We start from the raw sequence: 21,256 nt of genomic DNA, 5'->3' as shown, positions 1-21,256 counted from the left end.
ATTGGCAAGTAACCAGATGCAGCTATCAGCAGGGTGAGGTGAGTACTTCTGCCATTACAGCACCCAAGAAGATATCTCACCCAACTGTATACTGTTCTGGTGATTTTTCCATCTGGCATATTAATAGTAAGCTTATTTTTTATTGGATGATTTCTGGCACCTTGTGCTTCAGTTTTGATGCCGGACGTCTCCCTGTGCCAGAGAGAAAAACATCACATGCTATAGGTGCTATATGTGGCATAGTCACTAATAAGAATAATAATTAAAAAACAAGTGGTGGAACAAAATTAATACTGTGTATGTGAATCAAGCGTTAGGCTGGGTTCATGCTATTGTTGATGTCCATTCCTGTCATCCATCATAGGATGATAGCAACAGATATTAACTGTGGCAGAGAACGGATCACAGACTGAATCTGTATCTGTTCCCATTGACACTAAAAGTAGAGCACTGTTGAAAAAAGTGTGAAATGAAAAATATACATAGTGAGATGAATGTTTAATATCCATCCTCTTCAGTATTGGCTCCTTCGCTTATTTTAGGTCTGATCAATGAGTCAGAGCTCAGTACTACAAGTTACTAAATAACCACTATGAGAAAAAGCTTATCAGTGAAGTGTCACATGGATACTGAGCAAGAAAGTGGGGTTTTCCAGTTTTCTTCTATAAATAATCTTGTTTAAAGTTTTACAGCGTTCTTCCTCACTTTTTTACCATATTGTATCCATTTTGATACCAGTGAGTGAATATACTGTATTACTGTTTCTATTAAGTGCAGAAAACCGGTGTATATGTAGCTTAATACTACCACAATATATTGTATTAGACTGTCAGGACTCATAGTCTCTGGAAGGTGAAATGCACAGCTGGCTGTGTTTGGTCTCTGCTCAGATGCCATCAGGTGGTTTAGTACTATAGATCTAAAGGGTAATATGGGTCTGGTTATTATGCTATGCTATTGATGATGCATGACCAGGTTTGTACTGTAGGGTTTTCAGGCTAAAATAAGAAATTTTCTTTCACTAACCGCAAACAGTATTGTAGAGAATTGTATAGTATATCTTTACTTTATGAAATGGTTAAACACTTGAGATCCGAGAGCCCTACTGTAGGGTATAGTTCCACATGTTGACAAAACGACAGCGTAAGGCTGAGTCCCCACTTTGTGGAAACACTTTTTTTTTGTCGCAGATTTTGCTGCATTTTTTTTTCCCTTAACCAAAATCAGGCACGGCCTGAAAAGGAATGGAACATATAAAGGAAAAATGTATACTTTTCCCTTCTTCTCAAACCACAGCAAAATGTGCAACAAAAAAGCTGCGTTTCGACAACATGGGGTCAGTTTTTCAGATGTGTTTCCCAGTTGGCTAGTCTCAGATTTCTACTAGGAGGACTGTGGAGTTGGTAGGCCTAAACGCCAAAATCAGCTCCTTTATTTTTCCACTGCAAAATTTGACTCGGACTCCTTCGTAAATGGTAGACTGCAGTAAATATGTAGCAACATACTGCATGTTAAAACCCCACATAGCAAGACACTTTGTGGAGCAGGATTTCTTCTGTGGATGGGATTTGTTTAAGGTCCATCCACTAAACTACTACTAATATTTTGCAGCAGCTGTACCTCCATTGGTGAACCTGCTGCAAGTACGCAACATGTGTATTTTGCCTTGATGAGGTATGTTCTAATAAAAGCTTATTACCTATTCACTGAATAGGTGATATGTGTCTGATCAGTGAAGATCCAACCCACACCAATGATAAGATCCACGCCATTCAAAGTCTATGAGACTGCCAAAGATAGCCGAGTACTGGGTTATTTTGTTATTTCCAACAATCCTTTAGCAACAGAATGGAGAAGTGCACAGTTCTCACCAGAGGGGGTTTCACCAGTCGGTGCCATAGAAAAGACCTTGTCATACAGCTCACCATTTGGAGTGATTTTTCTGCGTTTTTCTTTAGCTAGATCTGTTTAGTTTATACAGTAATGTCACTTGTATTTTTTTCTCTCAGAGCTAACCCTTTATAAATCCTATTTCTGGATTATTCAGCACTGTAGCTGGTATACACAGAGATACCCGGGACACTCATTTTGCACTAAATGCGGTATTTCTTTATAGGAAGGGCCTGGTAAACAGGATATGGACATTTTTCGAACAAGGTTTCCTTTTCCTTGTTTGATTTACCAGAAGCTCACAGTAGGGCCACCTCCGACAGAACAAGCACATTGCTAGTGGCCTCAACAATTGACATTAAACTTTGTGACACTTGCTATAGCTAGCGGACTGCCATTGAGGCTGAGGGTGAATATAGAGAATATACAGTAAACAATACAGCAAGTTGGGACCTGTCCAATATGTGTTCTCCGGGGACGTAAAGCCACAGAGTATTCATAACCTGATGGTCTGGTACTGTACAGGTAGAATACTCCTTGTAGTGGGTAGTAACGTCTTGTGCACTTGTTTCACACCGTAGAAATATTTTAGTGTTGTGGGAAACAAGGATTACTTATAGAATTTCAGCGTATTGTAATGGATTATGCAGTATATAGAGTGGTGTGTATACAGACCCTGTATTAGGGATCAAAATCACCATTAATTGAATATTTCACCTCGATTACAATTAATGAGATTTTAAGACACTCCCTATTTTACATACCACACCCTTTATTTATAAGCCATGCCACTGAATTTTGGCTTAGGTTATCCACATATTACTGACCCTGGATAGCATAGAGTTAGGATAACTTAAAACTCAGGCTTTAACTCTAAGATACCTTGTTTCCATAACCCTTGGTTTCTATCATAATGATAGGTCTATGGGAGTGGTGTATGATAGACACCATGATAGTACTTAAGGGTTAATCCCATTCACTTTTATGGAAATTGCCGAAACAGCTTGGCTGGAGGTAGGACCTGCATCTATCAGACATTTATTACCTATTCAATGGACATAAGTAATTTTAGGAGCTACCCAAGCATATTACCCTTCATGAAAAAAAGCATAATTTTCAAGCCTATCCATATTATCAGAGTCCAAAACTGGGATGGGAGGCTGTTAAATGAGGTTCTTAGAGCATTTGTTGTGGTGTGGACATGTTACCCGTCCATTTTGTGCAGGCTGCAAATTATATTGTTAAGATACAACCAACAAAGATGGCTAAATCTGTTGAAGGTACAATGACCTTCCCGGAAAAGGAACAAGAAATTGGGGATGATCTGGACTGACTGTCAGGACATATTAGTAATGTTTTGGTCATATTGTCTTCCTATCTCCTGTGTATTTTTCCAGCTCTGTTCAGTGTTATGAAGCTGCACCTGTTCTCATCCACTGCTCACAGCTTGCAGCAGTCCAAGAAAGATGGCTCAGAGCTTCAATTCCCGACTCAGCATGTAAATAGTGATTGCAGGTCCCCAATGGCCACAAACCGCAGCCAGTAAATTCCAGAGATATGTATAATGCACACACCCATATAAACCCTTCTAATAGTTATATAAAAGCTGTTATATTTCACTATAATATGTTTGTTATGAATGCGATTTCACACATAGAGGTATATAGAGTGAATCATGACAATGAAAGACCTGTGACCGTAGCATGATATACACATATGACATATATGGTTTATCTCTCTATATTATAAAAATGAGTTTCTGTCTGTCTGACTGTTCTTTATGCGTGACCAAACTACTGGACCAATCATCACCAAGCCCCAACTCGCTTGAACGTACCGTTGCTGAGATACAGCATTCCCAAAACAATGACCCCCATTAGTCAATACAAACCTGCAAGCCATTCACTCAAATTCCAACTGCCATAAACACAGTCACTCCACATGTACAATCCAACACTGATATCCAAACTGAGATACACAGGTCAGCACACAGTATCACACGCCAGAGGATTAGATACACACATCTGCATACAGTTCCACATGCCCGAGGGTTAGATACTTTCGTCTGCTCACAGTTCCACATGGCAGAGGATTAGATATTTGCATCTGCAAACAGTTCCACACTTCGGAGGATTAGATATGCACGTCTGCACTCAGTTCCACAAGCCGAACGATTAGATACGCGCGTCTGCACACAATACCACACACCAGAGGATTAGATACGCACATCTTCACACAGTTCCACATCCCGAAGGATTAGATACACGCGTCTTCACACAGTTCCACACACCAGAGGGTTAGATATGCGCCTCAGCACACAGTACCTCACACTGGAGGATTAAAACCTGGTTCTGCACAAACTACCAAATATTAGTTTTACTCCAGGTTTCCATAGCAACCCAGCCATTTTTCTTCACTGCTGTATGTCAGTTTTAAAGAGGCAGGGCGCTGTGGATGACACTGTTACACAAGGTCACATACACACAGCTTTACTCCAGGTATCCATAACAACTGATCACCAGTTTTTCACTGATATCCAAAATGAGATACATATGATCACATGACTCTTATGGACACACACAAACAACACAAAATACACCAGTGCAAAACTGAGCAATGCTAATGAGGCCACTACACAAGCAAAAAATGAAATATACCCGTGCGAATCCGGGTCCTCCTGCAAGTATACAATATATGTCTGTCATGAGGCATCTTGTCAGCTAACACAGATACTTGTAACAAGAAATCATTAGAAATGTTCTCAAACAGTGGGATGGGACTCAGGAACCATCTTATCCATTAACAATACCTGGCCTAGGTTGAAGTGTAGGAGAGAATCGTTGTAAATAATAAAATTAAGGAGAAATGCATCCTAAGACTAAAATACAGAATGTGAAGAAGTGCTGTTCAGAATTTCAAGACTCCACTTGGTCACAGAAAAACAAGCATCATCGTCCTTGTCCACTAGAATCTCATAAAGGGATTTGTTGCCTACAGCTAAAGATAGAATAGTTGGTTTGTAACTAAAAGCCTCTGTTTGCCGGATCATGTTTTTTACCTATTTATGTGTGCTTTGCACTTTTTACCTGTGTGTCAGAATACTCATTTTATTTGCAACATTTTTTGGGTTTTTGTTTTTCTTATACTTATGGTTTCTATATGTATGTACGTGTGTGTTTCTATCTATCTATCTATCTATCTATCTATCTATCTATCTATCTATCTCTTTATATTTATATTCAAAATTTGCTTTCTTTAGTGTTTAGTGACATTGTTAAAGGAAATGCATCGCTGCTTTGTATTTATTAAAACCATATATATCACTGTTTCATTGAAATATATCACTTGTAATGTTCTGATTGTAGATTTTTTATTCTATTTTCTGTACATTCCTTCCTGCCTGACCTTCTCCTCTTCTCTACTACTAACTAATCTAGTGATATGCTTTACACTACTCTCATGGCCAGAGACAGCAATACTGTGGAGCTGGCCCGTTATGGTCTGTAGGAGAATTTTCTAAACATGAGCTGTGCAGGAAGGAAAGTAGATAAAATGTGACATTATTTATTGTCAGCAATGGCAATGCAGTGATGGGTCAGTGGTGTTATCTATAGAGGTGTTGTTTTCTATTGTACTCCAGTCTGTAATGTCAATGAGGCGACTGCTGCAAAGAAAATCACTTCAAAATTGGCGGGTGTCAGTCTATTATTAGGCTTAGCGGCGAGAGTGAAAATGGCAGGATTTTGTCCTTTTTTTTTTTTACTTAAGAAATAAACATGACAACATGGAAAAATTATAGTCAGCAAAGATGCTGAAAAAATATGTTAAACAAAAACTTGGTTTTAAAAATAGTTTATTTTCTGATGACACATTTCCTTTAAGGGACAGTATTGCTAGGAAATTAACCATTGTTTAAATCATGTTTAATTATCCATGTTATCTATATTTAAAAAACAAAACCTAAACAATTTGCAATTCCAATTTTTCCCACTAAAGCTGCGTTCACATTTATACCGGATTTTTCATAGAAGACTTTGCTGCAATGTCCACCTGAAATCATTGGATGCACAACTTTTTTATCCCTTGTTTTCAGTTTTCATTATAGTCAGTGGGGCCTGCTGGACTCCATATGTACCCACTATTTTAGTGGTCCACCTGTCTATTGTTCTGTATAGACTGTATGATAATACAACATTCTCTTTGAAGTTATCTGGCATATTTCTGTGATATATGAAGGACCAGAACAATGGACAAGCGATGCTAGTGTAGACCTAGCATAAGCCTAAAATAGTGACTGCCGGATTCTGTGTCTCATCTACATATACATGATGGCTGTGATCAGTGTGCTGATAAGTGAGGTGGCTACTGCAAAGAAATCTCCTACAGAAAACAGGAAGTGTCAGCATATTATTTGGCTTGGTGGCTATAGTCAGAACTGCAGAATAACATTTTTAAAAGCCTCACCAAAAATTCTGTTAACATAAAACTTGATTACAAAAAATAGGTCATTTTCCAGCGATAACTATTTGCAAGGCGGCAGTATTAAAAGTACATATGAACAAAGTGTTTATTGTAGTACATCTGCTGTAGCTCGGAGAGGCTGAGATCTTTTGTTCTTCGTAGTGTCAGCAGTAAAACTTCTAATAGATGCAGAAATTTAGTGACGTGGCTCTGCCTGGCGCACACTGACTCATAGAGCCGCAAATATACTATGTGGATGCCTGGTCTCATTCATCAGAAAACAAAAGGAGTCTTTGCTTTGTCACAATTTCATTAAAACTGCTTGATCAGTTCCACTCTCAGATAAGATAGTTAGGAATCTTAAAGATGGCACAATGCAGAGACTTTACAGTGTATCATCCCCTGATACTCATATAACTTTTACAGCGCAGTTGGTGATCCAGACAATCCTTCAGTGGGTTTTAACTCATTGCTTGCACCAATATAATTTAGAATATCATAGCAAGCCAATAAAGGTTTGGACAGGATTAGAAAAATATGGCTGTTTTGTTCAGTGTTAAACTTTCACATTTATGGATGGGTTGTGTCTGGTATTGCAGATCAGTTCCACTGAAGCGAATAGAAGCGAATAGACAGGTGGAACAGGTGTGGCACTGTATATGTCATATTGTGTCTATTTCATTGTAGTGGTTATGTCTTGTCTACTGTGTGTGATAATGAATACATATATCAGCATGCCAGTCATTAATAAGGTTCAGGGCGTGAATTCAGTTGTAGAGAATCAATCTGGTTTACAGATCAATGCAAAGAAGCCATGTATCTTTGTGTGTAGCTTGCCGGCTAGACACTGCCTCAACTTTTCTCAGCCTGACACCTTTGGAAACTATATCTAACAAAGGAAAAACATAACCTTAAAGGGATTTAAGTCATAATTCATGTTTTATAACCACCTGCGTATTGGAATAGCGTTGGGGAAGCATGACCAGTCGTTACATTGAGTGTTTGAACTGGTAATATTAATAACCACCCCAAATCATGTATCTGCGGAAGAAGTTATAATTTCATCTTCATGTTTGGTATGCCTGGACATAAGGCATTGCATACAGGGCATATCATCCCTATATGAGTTACCCAACCCAAGTTATGTCATATCCACAAAATAGGTCATATTCCATTGATTTGGCACTTGTAATTAACCATCCCTGGTCATAGGTGGGAGTTGAGTTGGGGACTGTGGTAGGGGTCTTTTTATTACATATTTTCTGTAAGCACTGTACAATTTTGTGTATATTAAATGTAAAATTTAATAAGATTGCTCTTGGCTCTAAAGTCCCCACAGTCCTGAAAAGAGATAATACAATTTATTCTTGTATGGCCGTGTGCTAGAGGTTCAGTGTGTGGTGCTAGAAGTGTGAGCGGTCTGAGTGTTTCCATGTCTCGTCTACTGTAAGTGTTGGTGGTGGCAGCTATCTGTGTGGATGTTGGGGGTCACTTCACTCCTTCATAGTGTAGTGTGATAGGTGATTTGGAAGGGAGTGTGGAAGCAGAGTCCCCTGTTATGGTGATGCCTGTGTGGTGAGTGGGTGTCCGGGTCCCAGACACTCTGTTTTTAGAAGAAAGCAGCCATGTTTTAGTAATCTTTTAAAGCCCCTTTAATTTTCAGCAAGATAAACATGTTTTTTTTCCCAAAAAGAGCCATATGGGAACACTGAATAAATCCGATAGTTGCAATATAAACTGTTATAAACAAGGAGCTGGCATGCCTAGGCACTGACAAAACCATCTGAAAATGTAACAAGTAAATTACATAGCACAGAGCTGGGACTTGTCTGCTGATAGACATTTGCACAGTGTATGTTGTTTCTTGTTCTAGCTATAGATTAGAACATGACAGTGTGCGATGACTTTTGGCTTCCCATTCAGCTCTCACCTATATTACACAACTGCATGTATCTCTTCAAGTATCCCAATAAATATACTGTATGATAATACGCCATTCTCTATGCAGTTCTCTGGTGTATTTATGTGTAGCACAGAGTAACCCTCCTAATATTGCAGTTGTCAGTCTGAATATTGTTGTCATTGTTTTTTGCATTATCAGAGAAATATAATTCATAGATCCTGGATATTGGATGTCGTTACTATTATCTATCCTATATCATAATATAAGAGGATCAGCCATCTTCCATGGTACTGAGAACATATATCCAGTTTATTTGTGCCAGCTATATTATTGTGGCTAACTGTACACACCTAAAATCCAGTCCACCAATATGGAAACTCCACCCAAATCTAAACTTTCCTATGTGCTCCTATATGGTATTCCATGTGTTAGTCTGTGCTTTTTTTATGCTGCCTCTATCTTTACATATCAGACTAGACCTGTTCTTGAGACATGCTTTCTGTACATAAGTCTAAACATATGCAAAAAAGGCTTAACAATAAATAGACATCCAAATAAATTAGTGAAAATAATGTGTGAAACAGACAGGATGGCTTTAAATATAATAAATATTTATTAAAAAATACACAATACAACAGTTGCCACATGCAATTAATATAAAGTAAAAGGGGAGAAACAACCCAGAAGAATATATATACCAGGTGGTGGGTGGCAAGTATGTACTGATAAGGCATTAAATAACATAACCAAGCAAGGTTTCATCTCGCACAGGATCCCCTGACGAAGCCTGTGCGAGGTGAAACGCGCGTCGGGTGTCCAGGTCCCGTGGGTAGGCATTGGCTATTTTTCACTTTCATTATTTATTCCTTGCTTGGTTCCTTGTTTGGTCACATTATATTACTGACACTGGTGTATTTCAGATTATGTATTATTGTGTTCTTTTGGGGCATGTTACAATAATTGTTTAGTACTGTGTGTTCTTATATTTATTCTGCACTGAGTGTTTCTTTGTATTTTATTTAATATTGCCACATTCTACCTTGCTTGGTTATGTTATTTAATGCCTTATCAGTACATACTTGCCACCCACCACCTGGTATATATATTCTTCTGGGTTGTTTCTCCCCTTTTACTTTATATTAATTGCATGTGGCAACTGTTGTTGTATTGTGTATTTTTTAATAAATATTTATTATATTTAAAGCCATCCTGTCTGTTTCAGACATTATTTTCACTGTACATAAGTCTGTGGAGAGCTATGTGTTGCAGACTTCAGTTCTTGGATGGTCAAATTGTATGATCTGTACCACACAAGTAGGGAAGACATAAACTCCTATCACAGTTACTGCTGATGGCTAGACAGTCTCCTGCCCCACACTTATAATAGAGGAGAGGACAGTGCCTATATGCTTATGTACGTTGTACTCTCACGAGGAAGAGATGGTACTGGCTCTAGCTACTCATGTGATGCTGTGCTAAAGTATGATGGGACTAATAACAAAACAAAATCTAAAATTAAAATGGATTCTTACTGTAAACAGAAAGTAGACTGCATTGTAAAAATCTAAGTACAGTATACATAACAGAAGTGCAGGGTGCGATATAATGTGATAAATGGGGGGACGGAGCGTGGAAACATAGAAAGATGTGTTTCCACTGTAGAGGCATTTGCTCCATTAGCAGAAACTGACAATATAAAACATTGCTTGTCAAACATTGTATATGTGCATTATGTTTAGATTCAGTCCAGACGCTCCATATATTCAGATTTTTTCTGCTGGCCATGTGACACATACTGAAATGCTGTCCTGATGCATTAGTTAGATCAGATACTCTGAAATGTAGGCTTAGTATCCTGGTGCTTATAGTAGATGTGACTTAGTGATGCACCTTATTTTTGTGCTTTAATACATCTCCATATTTGCTTTTGTGTTTGGTGTTTTCACCTTTGCTATGCGCTTCTCCGTTTACTTGGAGCCATACCATTGGAGTGAGTCAGTGTTGTCTTGGCAGAGGCATGATATGCTTTGTTCACGTATTGCCCTCAGTTGCCTTGTCAACATATTGACCTTAGTATCCGAAGATCCTGAACCAGCAGGTGATTTGTCCTGCCAGGCAGCAGAATTGTCAGACCTTATACTTCATAAAGCTCAAACTACATTTTTACACTTCATTTTCTTTCACATTTTTGGCATGCTACTAGTAGATCAGCAGGAGGAATTCCCTTCCACGTATTTTTGTCAAGAAAAAAAGTTACTTAAAGGGTTAAGAAAAATCATCTGAATAGAGCCTCAGTTCTTAGTATTACTGCGTTTTTATTGTTAAATTTAGTGTGAATTATTAAGTAGTGAACTAACTTAACTCCTAATATGATATGTTTGCTCTACATCATCTTTTATGTACATATGGGGAATTTCTTAGTAACACTTTTCTCTATACACTTAAGGATCTTCTAAGGGCTCGTTCACATGGGGCAAGAGGGGGTGGATTTTGACACCGAATCCACCTCAAAATCCGCCCCCTCACAATAGAGGTCTATGTAGACCACTAGCTTACTTTTTTCCGTGAGCAGTTTGTTCCCACTCACGGAAAAAAGAAGCTGCCCTTTCTTAAGGCGGGTTCTGCAGCTGATTCAGCTGTGCCATCTGCCTTGCGACAGCACCCTCTGAACTAGGCCCATTCATTTGGGCCTACTCCAGAGCGGGAGGCCATGACTGTCGGAAGCCACAACCCCATGTGAATTAGCCCTTGATGTTAGAAAACTCTTTCAGGCCAGGGCCCCACGGGACGTAAGCGCAGCGATTTGGGAAAAATCGCAGCGTTTTACAGTGCAGACAAAGTGGATGGGAACATTATATCCCGTAGCCGGCTTTACGCGCGCTCCCATTGAAGTGAATGGGAAGTGTTTAGAAGTGCTCGTGTGTACAGCTCGGAATGAGCCGAGCGCTTACGCCGTGTGAAGGGGCCCAAAGTCCACAGAGGAAAACTCTGTGAACTTTCTCTTAAAAGCGCTGCGGAAAGAACCACAATGCGTTCACGCAGCAGTTCTTTCCGCAGCGCTTTAGCGCTGCGTTTACGTCCAGTGGGGCCTTAGCCTCAATATCTGCTGCATAACTTCTTAGGGCTCGTTCCCACAATGTAACGCGGCGCTCATTCTGACACATAAACACGTGTCAGAGTCAGCACTTCAAAACAGAATCCCATTGACTTCAGTGGATTCCGCTTAACATGCTTAACACATTGAAATCAATGGATTAAAAAGCCAATTGATTTCAATGTGTAGCGCGCGCAAGACGGAACCCATTGAAGTCAATGGGATTCTGTTCTGAAGCGCTGACTCTGACACGTGTTTACGTGTCAGAATGAGCGCCGTGTTACATCGTGGGAACGAGCCCTTAGAGTAAGGATATATGTTTGGCTTTAGTGATGCAGTTTGAGGCTGGGCCTGCACTTGGCATAAATGCTGTGGTTTGGCCATGCCAGGAACCATCTTGGAACAAACTGCAGCATTTTACAGTCACTGCAAGGTGGATAGAATTCTAGTGAAATCCGGTTCTCATTTTTTGGAGAAATATGGAGATTTGGAAATAGCAACATGTCAATTATACCTACAGAAACGCCGGCGGTTTCCCTATAGGTATAATGGAAGCAGAAAGTCCACAAAGGAAACCTCTGGAGTTTCTGTGAAACGCGCTGCGTGTGAGAGAGGCAGGCCTTGCAGCCCAGCGTCATCACTGGGTGGTATTGGAACACCACCTTATAGTACAAGACTATAGAAGTGTACCGTCATGGGGGCATTCCTCACCACCCAGCAATGATGCTGAGCTGTGAAGCCAGTCCCTCTGACAGTGCAGTGATATCAGTAGCTGAAGTAATGGCACCTATACCTCTGTCACCAAGGACATACTTGCAAAACTGACTGCATAATGGGTATATTAGCAGCAGAAATACTGATAGGACACCATGTATATATTCATAGAATAGACTTCCGGCCCTGCACATATTTCAACTTTTCATGGAAACTCAAGTTACCTTTTGAAAGTGGTTGTCCAAGATTTGGCGCAACCTCTGTGGTGTTTGGGGTGGATGTAAGATAAAAAAAACTCCACTACGCACCCAGTGCTCTCTTATCTGAACCAGTTCCCTTTCCATAACGTGAGCCTTGCGCCAGAAGCCATGAGTCTTGCCTGACCGCGGAGACCAATCATTGGTTCTGTCTCCTGATATGTTTTGTGACTACCAAGAGGCTTTGTTTCCTTGTGTTACAAGCACTGATATACTTTACACCCTTCACCATAAAAGTAGCCTGTCTTTGCACTTGTTCTATTTTATTTGTCTTTTTCTGCTGGGGTCTCCAGGTACTGGTCAATCCAGGAGTAGATTGTAATAAGAAGTACCATTTTACTACTTCTCATTCTGCCTGATCCGCACCTTGTTCGGGCTTTAATGTGTGTCCTTTACCTTTAAGGTCCTAGCTCTTAATCAAGCCTGACATTTAACAAGGCAAATGTGTAGACAGGGGAGTGTGACTGCAAGACACCTTGGCTGCTTCTTCGCCTGTAGCACTGGGGGAAGGGAGTAGGGACTGATAAACAAAAGAAATGGCTGAAGAAATCCAATAGCCCTTTTACTTCTTCTTATGAAACACTACCCTAGTTTTTGTTGACATGGAAAAAAAAAACATGGTAGAGAAAACAGGATTAAAATAATTGGCAAACAGGTTGCATATGGTCAGATTCCAGATTATGGGGTGTATATAATTAAAGGGTTTGTAAGAGATTAGAAAAAAATTCTGTTTCAGGAATAAGTTGCAATACCAGTAACAACCTGGGGACAAGAGTGGCGCTGTTTGTGGGAAAAAAATTAAATAGCAATGAAATATTGAATATACAGTACAGTAGACACTAAAGTACAGTAGGTTGATAGTTTCATTTCAGCAGATATTGGGTCTTGGTACTTATGATATCAATTACGGTTGTGTTAGTCAGAAATGTGTTTGGTGAAGATGCTACCATACATCAATCTAATGATTGGCTTTAATTCCACCTGAGCCTATTTAGTGGATGTGCATGCAAAAAAAAAAATACTGCTCAAGTTTTTTTTTTTTTTTTTTTTTTTAATGTGTCTCCTGAACCCAGTATACAATTCCTATAAAAACCAGCAGTCAAATGTGATGTTAAACTAAGATATTGCAACTGCAAAAAGGAAGTTGCAACTTTAACACGCGCTTCTGTGAAGACTGTCTTGCCAACTGGGGTCTGCTCATGCGTGAGGTCTAACTCATGGTTTTTAGATCTCACCAATTTTAATGGGAAAAAAACAATAATTTAATGTCTATGGGGCCTCAGGATGTCAGGACGATAAGGACCAGGCATATGCGTTTGAGCATGTCTGATTCCTTTGTTGTTGGGGAGACAGGCAGCTGCCAAATTTTTGTGACAGTTCTCCATTCCCCCCAGTCGAGTCAAGCATGCATGTATATGGGGCCGGAGGAAATCTGTCCCACGCTATAGGGTTATGGTGTTATATTTCCTATAATTCAGCCATGTAAATGTATAATTATGTAAATCTGTACGTTGCATCAGATCAATGCTTCCAAAGCAGGCCATATAGGTCACATAGCTATCGGGCTGACACAGCTATATGAAGTATTGGCTCCACTTTAGAAGCGCTGATGCAATGTACACTTATTTTTGTATAAGTGTACATCATTTTCCTTAATTCAGCCATGGAAATGTATAAAGCTACAGCCCTGCTCCGTACAAGCAGTGGATTTCACAGCCATGTATTTTATGTCTGACTCTTCTGCGTGATCATTGTGTGAATTTTATTTCTACTTTCAGCTTTTAAGTGAGAAAATTAGTGGAGCGGAAGGAACGAAACTCGATCATGATTTTCAAGAAATGGAAAGAGTAAGATTTGCGTTATTTACTTTCTTAAAAAAAAAAAAAAAAGATGAAATTGTTACATTTGGCCCTAATAATTATTTAATTAATGTATTAATTCTGGAAAAAAAACATAGGACATATGGGAAAGATTCATCATATAATTTGCATCAGCTTTCTGGTGGTAAAAAGATCACATTTTTTGTGCACATGGTAGGTTTCCCACAAAATGACTTTTTCCTCCTTCAGCTCTATTCACGGCGTGCCATGGGTGGGCAGATTTAATATTATTTGCGCTAGAAGGCTGCTTTCACATGGAGTTAACACTCTGCTCATTCTGACATGTAAAAACAGAATCCCATTGACTTACTTCCCATTGACAATGTGATACACGCGTATCACATTGAAAGCAATAGGTAAAAAAGCCTCCCATTGACTTCAATGGGTAACGCACGTAAGACTGAACCCATTGAAGTTAATGGGATTCTGTTTTACTCTGCTCACTCTGAACGTGTTTACGTGTCAGAATGAGCGGAGTGTTAATTCCGTGTGAAAGCAACCGAAGTTCGCTTCTGGCACATGGTCCACCCAAGGCTTACAACAATTACTTATTTTGGTAAAACAGATGCCAGTGGGGTATACATTAAAAGGATTCTATCACTAGAATACCCTTTTTAAACTAAATACACATAGGAATAGCCTTAAGAAAGGCCGTTCTTCTCTTACCTTTATTATTCTGATCTGCGCTGCCATTCCTTAGAAATATCATCTTTTTTCCTTATGTAAATGATTTTTCTCGCAGCCCTAGGGGTGTCCCCAGTGCTGCTTGAAAACTGTCCAGCGATGGCCTCTGTCTTCTTCTGGCGTGACTCCTCTTCTCTACCTTCCAAAGAGCCGACTGTGCAGGTCCATTGGTCATTTTCCTATGACCGAACGGGAGAGACCCTTTAATAATGTGACCATAAAGTGCCCCTGTTCCAGAATACCCATCTAACACCTAGTATCTATGAAAGCGGTGCCACCTCAGGAATTATTATATTATTGCAAGTATTAACAGCACAAATAGATTTTATCTTTGCATTTATGTTTTAGAAAATAGACATCACCAACAAGGTGGTTGCTGAACTGCTCTGCAAAACCACAGAATATTTGCAGCCGAATCCAGGTAAGATTTTCTTTTACAATTTCTGCTATTTATTTTATCATTTATCATTATTATTCTTTGTCATTATTCATGCGAGTTCATTACTGTTCGATTTGTTAACTAGGTTTGATTTCTATGGTGTTCTAGTCATTCTAGCCTTCAAATAGTAACAATAAGAACACCAAGGACACAAGATGTCTGTTTTTTGAGTATGTAGCTACTGAATTAAAGGGACAAAGCCATTTCTCAGCTGCGTTTTCATTGACTTTGAGACTAGACATTATTGTAATACTTCCCTTTCTTCTATTTCAGCTTATCGAGCCAGACTAGGAATGATAAACACCATGTCAAAAATCAGAGGACAAGTAAAAACTACAGGTTACCCTCAGACAGAAGGATTGCTAGGAGATTCAATGCTGCGATATGGCAGAGAACTGGGAGAGGATTCAGAATTTGGTGAGTGGGCACATTGTGGTCATCATGGATCATGGATAGAATATGAATCATGGATATCATGGAACATCATGGATAGAATATGTCACTTGTTTAAGGCTAAGGCCACACCTGGCAAGGCACAAGCCCCAGAATGTGTGGACATAAAATCTCATTCATTTTGCTGGTACTGTAAAATAGAGCATTTTTTTTCCAGCTGTGTTTCCGCAATGTGGGGCCTCAGACTGATGATATGTGACATGGCTAGTATGTTTGCTGGCAATGACCACAACATCTCTGCATACACTTTTCTTAAGAAAGGTTTTACTTCCTCCATCTATTTGCTAGGAAAGATCTCAGTCTGTCACCATCTCCAAGCGATATCTCTACCTCTGTATAGCCTTCAAGTGAGACCAGGGTTCTGATCTATGTATGCGTTAAGCTACATACAAATGACTGTAGTGGTTTTGCTGTCAGCAAATACTGATGAGCCGTCCGCAAAAAACATGTCAGTAAGTCATCTGCAATCACAGATCCGCGAAAAGACATGTATAGAGCCATCACATCTTATGGACAAAGATAGGACATGCTTCATAGTTTGTGGACTGCTTCTACAGCCCAGACGCACTTCTGCAATTTTTGAGCCCCTAAAAATGTATGGGTCTGCACTTTTATCCACAATGGCTCATCTCAAATATGGAGATTTTTTTTTCTTTCCAGTTTTATCCTTGTATGTAAAATGGTTAAAAATGTCTGGCAGCTAAAAGATTAAAAGGGGTGGTGCAGGAGAGATCAATTGTAATTTTGTGAGAAAAACCATAGTCTTTAAAGGCATTTTGTCACCAAATTAAAGTATATTAATCTAGCAATACAGATAGGCCAGACTCAACTGAATATAACTCCCTTTTCCCTTGAGATATTCATTTATTTCACAGGATGCAAATGAGCAATCTGGAGCACCGAGAGTGGCCTTGTTGCTCAATACCACTGTACCCCACTTTGCTCTAATACACCCTCCTTCTCCCCTCCCTGAGTGACAAGACCAGGGAGCTAAGCTGACCTTTCACCTGGCTCTGTACTCTAATATTCGTGCCACCTGTGCATGCACAGTTGGAACTTCAGCTTTAAAGGGAGCGGCTGTACTGTTGATGCGCCGATTGCATATGGGTACACCCCAAAACAACGGGACCGTAGCTTCTCACAGATAAAGAGGGATGAGCTGGACGAAACTGGGAACTTCAGAGCACTTATGTACGTGGCTTGAATATCCGACAGGCGGCTTGAATGCAACAAAACAGGGCCAGGTGAAAGTTCAGTGTAGCTCCCTAGCACTGTCACTCAATGAAGGACAGGAGGCACATTAGAGCTGTATGGGGCGTAGATTTTTGGAGTAATGGAGCCATCCTTGGTGATCCAAACTGCTCATTTGCATATTGTGAAATAAATGAATATCTTTGTAACAATTCATGGGGAAGAAAGTGTTGCATTCAGGAGGGCCTCACCAATCTGTGTTGCTAGTGTCATATGCTTTTCCCAGGTGACAGACACACTATAATACGTCACCTACAAGGGAATGTTCAGATTATTGGCAGAGCATTGATGTGACTAAATATTATTTACAGAAAAGGAAGTAGCTGTGTGCTTCTAATGCATGAGAGCTACAGCAGATAACTGGACTCTATAATATCTATTAGTCTTATAGCACCAGCATATATTGCAGTGTTGTACAGAGAATATATTCAGTGGCATTAGTCTCTATTACTACTGGGGCTCACCATCTAATGCTTGCCTATCTAAGGCACATACTGTGCACACAGAGCTTGCTAAGGCCATTACTCTTCATTTTACTAAGCTTGTCTGCAGTCCGCAGTTTGTCAGTAAACTTTCCGTTTATACCAGGCAGCGCTTTGCTGGATGTTGGCGAAAGCATGAAACAAATGGCAGAAGTGAAGGACTCTCTTGATATTAATGTCAAGCAGAACTTCATCGATCCTCTGCAGTCCTTACAAGACAAAGACTTGAAAGAAATTGTGGTATGTATCCATCACTTCCCAGATGCTACTTGTATTATGTATCCCAGGGGAAAGCCGGATATGAAACCATGTATACAATATGACATTTAAGCAGAATGCTACCCAAACAGCTGTTATCCATCTGCAAACATGTGGTGCTTACCTACTGGATAGGGGAGAAATTTTTTTTGACAATACTGTGAGCAAAGCCAAAAGGGGAACCAACTGAAAAGCCGTTCACTTTAGATAATTGTAGATCAACACCTATTCCTTCCAACACTCCCAAGCACACATCCTCAGCTTGGCTGAGCATGCAGGTGTTCTCTGTACGGGAAAGGAGAAACCCTTCCAGAGGGGCTCTGAAGGCTGCTTTTTTTTTTTTTTTTTTAAATAACCCTGAGAACAAAACAATTAGACATGTTGAAATCTGAGGGTCCATTCACGTGGAGTAAACGTGCGCTCATTTAGGCAAAATAAGACATTGATTTCAATTACCTTTTTTACACGTGTAAAAAACACGCCAAAAACGCGACGCTTTGAAGTCAATTGGAGTCTTATTTTTACACGTGTATTCTTTACACATGTATTTTGCCGAAATGATTGCGCTTTTACTCTGTGTGAATGGACTCTCTGATGCTCAACCTTTCCTATCCTTCATCTGCCATCATTGGAAAGTCCAGACACATCATGCATATTACATGGTTGTCCAGTCCCAATGAAGATGGCAGGCTTGCCATTATTTATATAATGTGTATGGACAACTAAAGTGGAATATGCTGTCAGAAAGTCATCAAGTTTAGATGTTAAATGACTAATGTTGAATTGTTGGTTATCTTTTTTATTTCCTACAACATGTTTAGGGTGGGTTCACATCTGCGCTCCAGTCTCCGCTTTCAGGTTTCCGTCTTCTGCCAACAGGAGATGGGAACCCAGCAGACAATGTCCGCCCGTGAGCGCTTGTGAGCGTTTTGTGGTCTCTGCAGCAAAACCTTTTTTTGTAACCGGACACAAAGTCCTGCATGTCCAACTTTGTGTCCAGTTACAAAAAAAATGGTTTGGCCGCGGAGACCAAAGAACACTCACAGGCGCTAACGGACAGACACTTTGCAAACTCATTCAAATGAATGGGTTTGAAAACTGACTGCCAGTTTCCGTCTCCTGTCCAGTTACTCGGGCAGAAGACTGAAACCTGAAAGCGGAGACCGGGGTGCAGATGTGAACCCGCCCTCATCAAATATTTGAGTACTTTTTTAATGATTTTGTCCACAATGTCAATTAGTTTCACAGGGCCTAATAGTCTTAATCAGTAGCATTTCTGATTTTTCACTTGTTCTTCATTTTTAGTATCATTTGAAAAAGTTGGAAGGCCGCCGCTTAGATTATGATTATAAGAAAAAACGACAAGGAAAAATTCCAGATGAAGAAATTCGACAAGCAGTGGAAAAATTTGAAGAATCTAAAGAGCTGGCAGAACGAAGCATGTTTAATTTTCTAGAAAATGATGTAAGTATAGAATGTGCAATGGGAAATTCATGCTTATGTGTTCTTAAAGGGGTATTCCCATCTGGCACAAATTATACTATAAATCCACCTCTGGGACCATCACCTATCTTTAGTACAGGGGTCCTCTGATGGTAATCTCACAACTACTATAGAGTACAGAAGTGTCACTGCTTTCAATAATCTCTCCATAGGGATTTCCGAGAATAGCCTAGTGATAACTCAAATTACTATATTTTCAGGTTACAATGATCATCTTAGAACAAAGTTGGAACCACTGTATGTACAAAGTATTAGGTTTATTTCCTTAATGTATGTCTATATCTACACATACAGTGCACTCAGTTATACAGTCACATACAGGGAATAATCAGGGAGAGTGTGTGCCTGCATAGTCAGTACGGAGACTTACAAGTCATTCCTGCTCCACTAGGGATTCTAGGTAAAAAATATGCAAATCTAGTCTCCAGGATGTAATTAGGAAAACAGTACACTCTGTATGCCGCCCTCTAGAGGGCATAGGAAATCCAATGACATAAAAAATTCCAGCTTTCAACCATGGTCCTTATAAAACGTAGCGTTTATTCCAATGTTAAAAAACACACATGTTCACAAGCAGTATCGTCTCGTAAGTATTTCCATCCCTTACATAGACTCGCTGACACATTTCGAAGACATACAGTCCTCTTAGTCGTAGCCACTAGTCTAGAGGGCATGTCCATAGCTGGGAATCTGTTCCTTTTGGAATAGAAATACTAATTTGGCAATTAAATCTGCATCATGATAGTAGACTTATTAACTGAGTCATGCATGATGTTAAGGAGGCTGCCCTCTAGAGGGCGGCATACAAAGTGCACTGTTTTCCTAATTACCGTACATCCTGGAGAATAGATTTGCATATTTTTTACACAGTCACATACAGACATACTGCAAAGTTCCTGTGAGGCAGGAAAGGATGAATAAGTGACAGGTATTGTGGGTGTAGGGAATAATTGCCTCCTTTAATGTATGTGATAACAATCTTGTACTCATGAGCAGAGTACAATATATAATGCATCATCATGTGTAACTCGTCATTACATTGATGAACTCATGATCCTTACCGCAGAATGCTACTGATGTTCTGTTCACTTCAATAGATAATAAGCTGCTTTAAGTTAGACTGATGTATTATTCAGTTTCATTTCTTCCTTGAGAGCAAAATGATTGGGCATGTGGAATTCAGCAAGTCTGACCCTTCCAGACTCCTTCATACATAGTAGATGGTCAGCTGGTTCCAACAAAATTAGTGAGTTTGGCTATCATTTATCTAATTGATGTGGCCACCTTAATGCTGAAGCCCCACGTTGTGAAAACAGTTTTTTGTTGCAGATTTTGCTGACAAAGCCAGGAGTGGATTGGGCAGCAGATAGAAGTATAAGAGCTTCCTATATATTTCCCATTCCTTGGCTTTTGTGCAAAAAAACGCAGCAAAAAAAAGCTGCGTTTCCGCAACGTGGGGTTTCTGCCTAGGCTAAGGCCCCACGGGGCAGTTATTCCCACAGCGCTTTGCTGGCGTTTCTGTAGATATAATGGACATGCTGCGATTTCCAAAACCGCGCCGGTTTTGGACATCGCACTGTGGCCGTGCTGCGGTTTTTACTGCAAAGTGGGCATGGCATTTGCAAGAATCCCATCCACTTTGCAATTACTGTAAAATGCCATGATTTTTCCTGCGGCGTTTCTGCTGCAGGCAAATCGCAGCATTTACAACCCCTGGGGCCCTGGCCTAAAAGTGTTTTCCCATGAGCATAACCATATTTAAATTTATGAACAATTAAAAATTAAACATTTTTTGCATACATAAACAAACACAACTTCTCAAAGATTTTCTCTAATAATCTTAGTGGTGACAGTCTGCTGTCTTGACTGGTTGCCTCCGAGTATGACCATGAAAGCAGGAACTTTCCATAGTCAGGATCCCAGCCATGAAGTCTTTATTGTGGACAGGGTATCAGGCAGGGACACTACATGTATGAGAAGATTGTCT

General features: G+C 39.9%; 1 protein-coding gene across 1 annotated transcript in view; it reads left to right on the top strand.

Moving 5' to 3' along the window:
* The window catches only part of SH3GL3 (SH3 domain containing GRB2 like 3, endophilin A3), a 64,463-nt gene that overhangs the window by 31,357 nt on the left and 11,850 nt on the right, over positions 1-21,256 (top strand). The window contains exons 2-6 of the mRNA XM_075273414.1: positions 14,098-14,166; positions 15,232-15,304; positions 15,596-15,739; positions 17,615-17,748; positions 19,072-19,230. Coding sequence (XP_075129515.1) covers positions 14,098-14,166; positions 15,232-15,304; positions 15,596-15,739; positions 17,615-17,748; positions 19,072-19,230 — 579 coding nt within the window. The remainder of the gene's footprint in view (positions 1-14,097; positions 14,167-15,231; positions 15,305-15,595; positions 15,740-17,614; positions 17,749-19,071; positions 19,231-21,256) is intronic.

This window comes from Leptodactylus fuscus, chromosome 5 (genome assembly GCF_031893055.1).
Source record: "Leptodactylus fuscus isolate aLepFus1 chromosome 5, aLepFus1.hap2, whole genome shotgun sequence".
Classification (NCBI taxonomy): domain Eukaryota; kingdom Metazoa; phylum Chordata; class Amphibia; order Anura; family Leptodactylidae; genus Leptodactylus; species Leptodactylus fuscus.
This window is presented reverse-complemented; position numbering and strand designations above follow the sequence as displayed.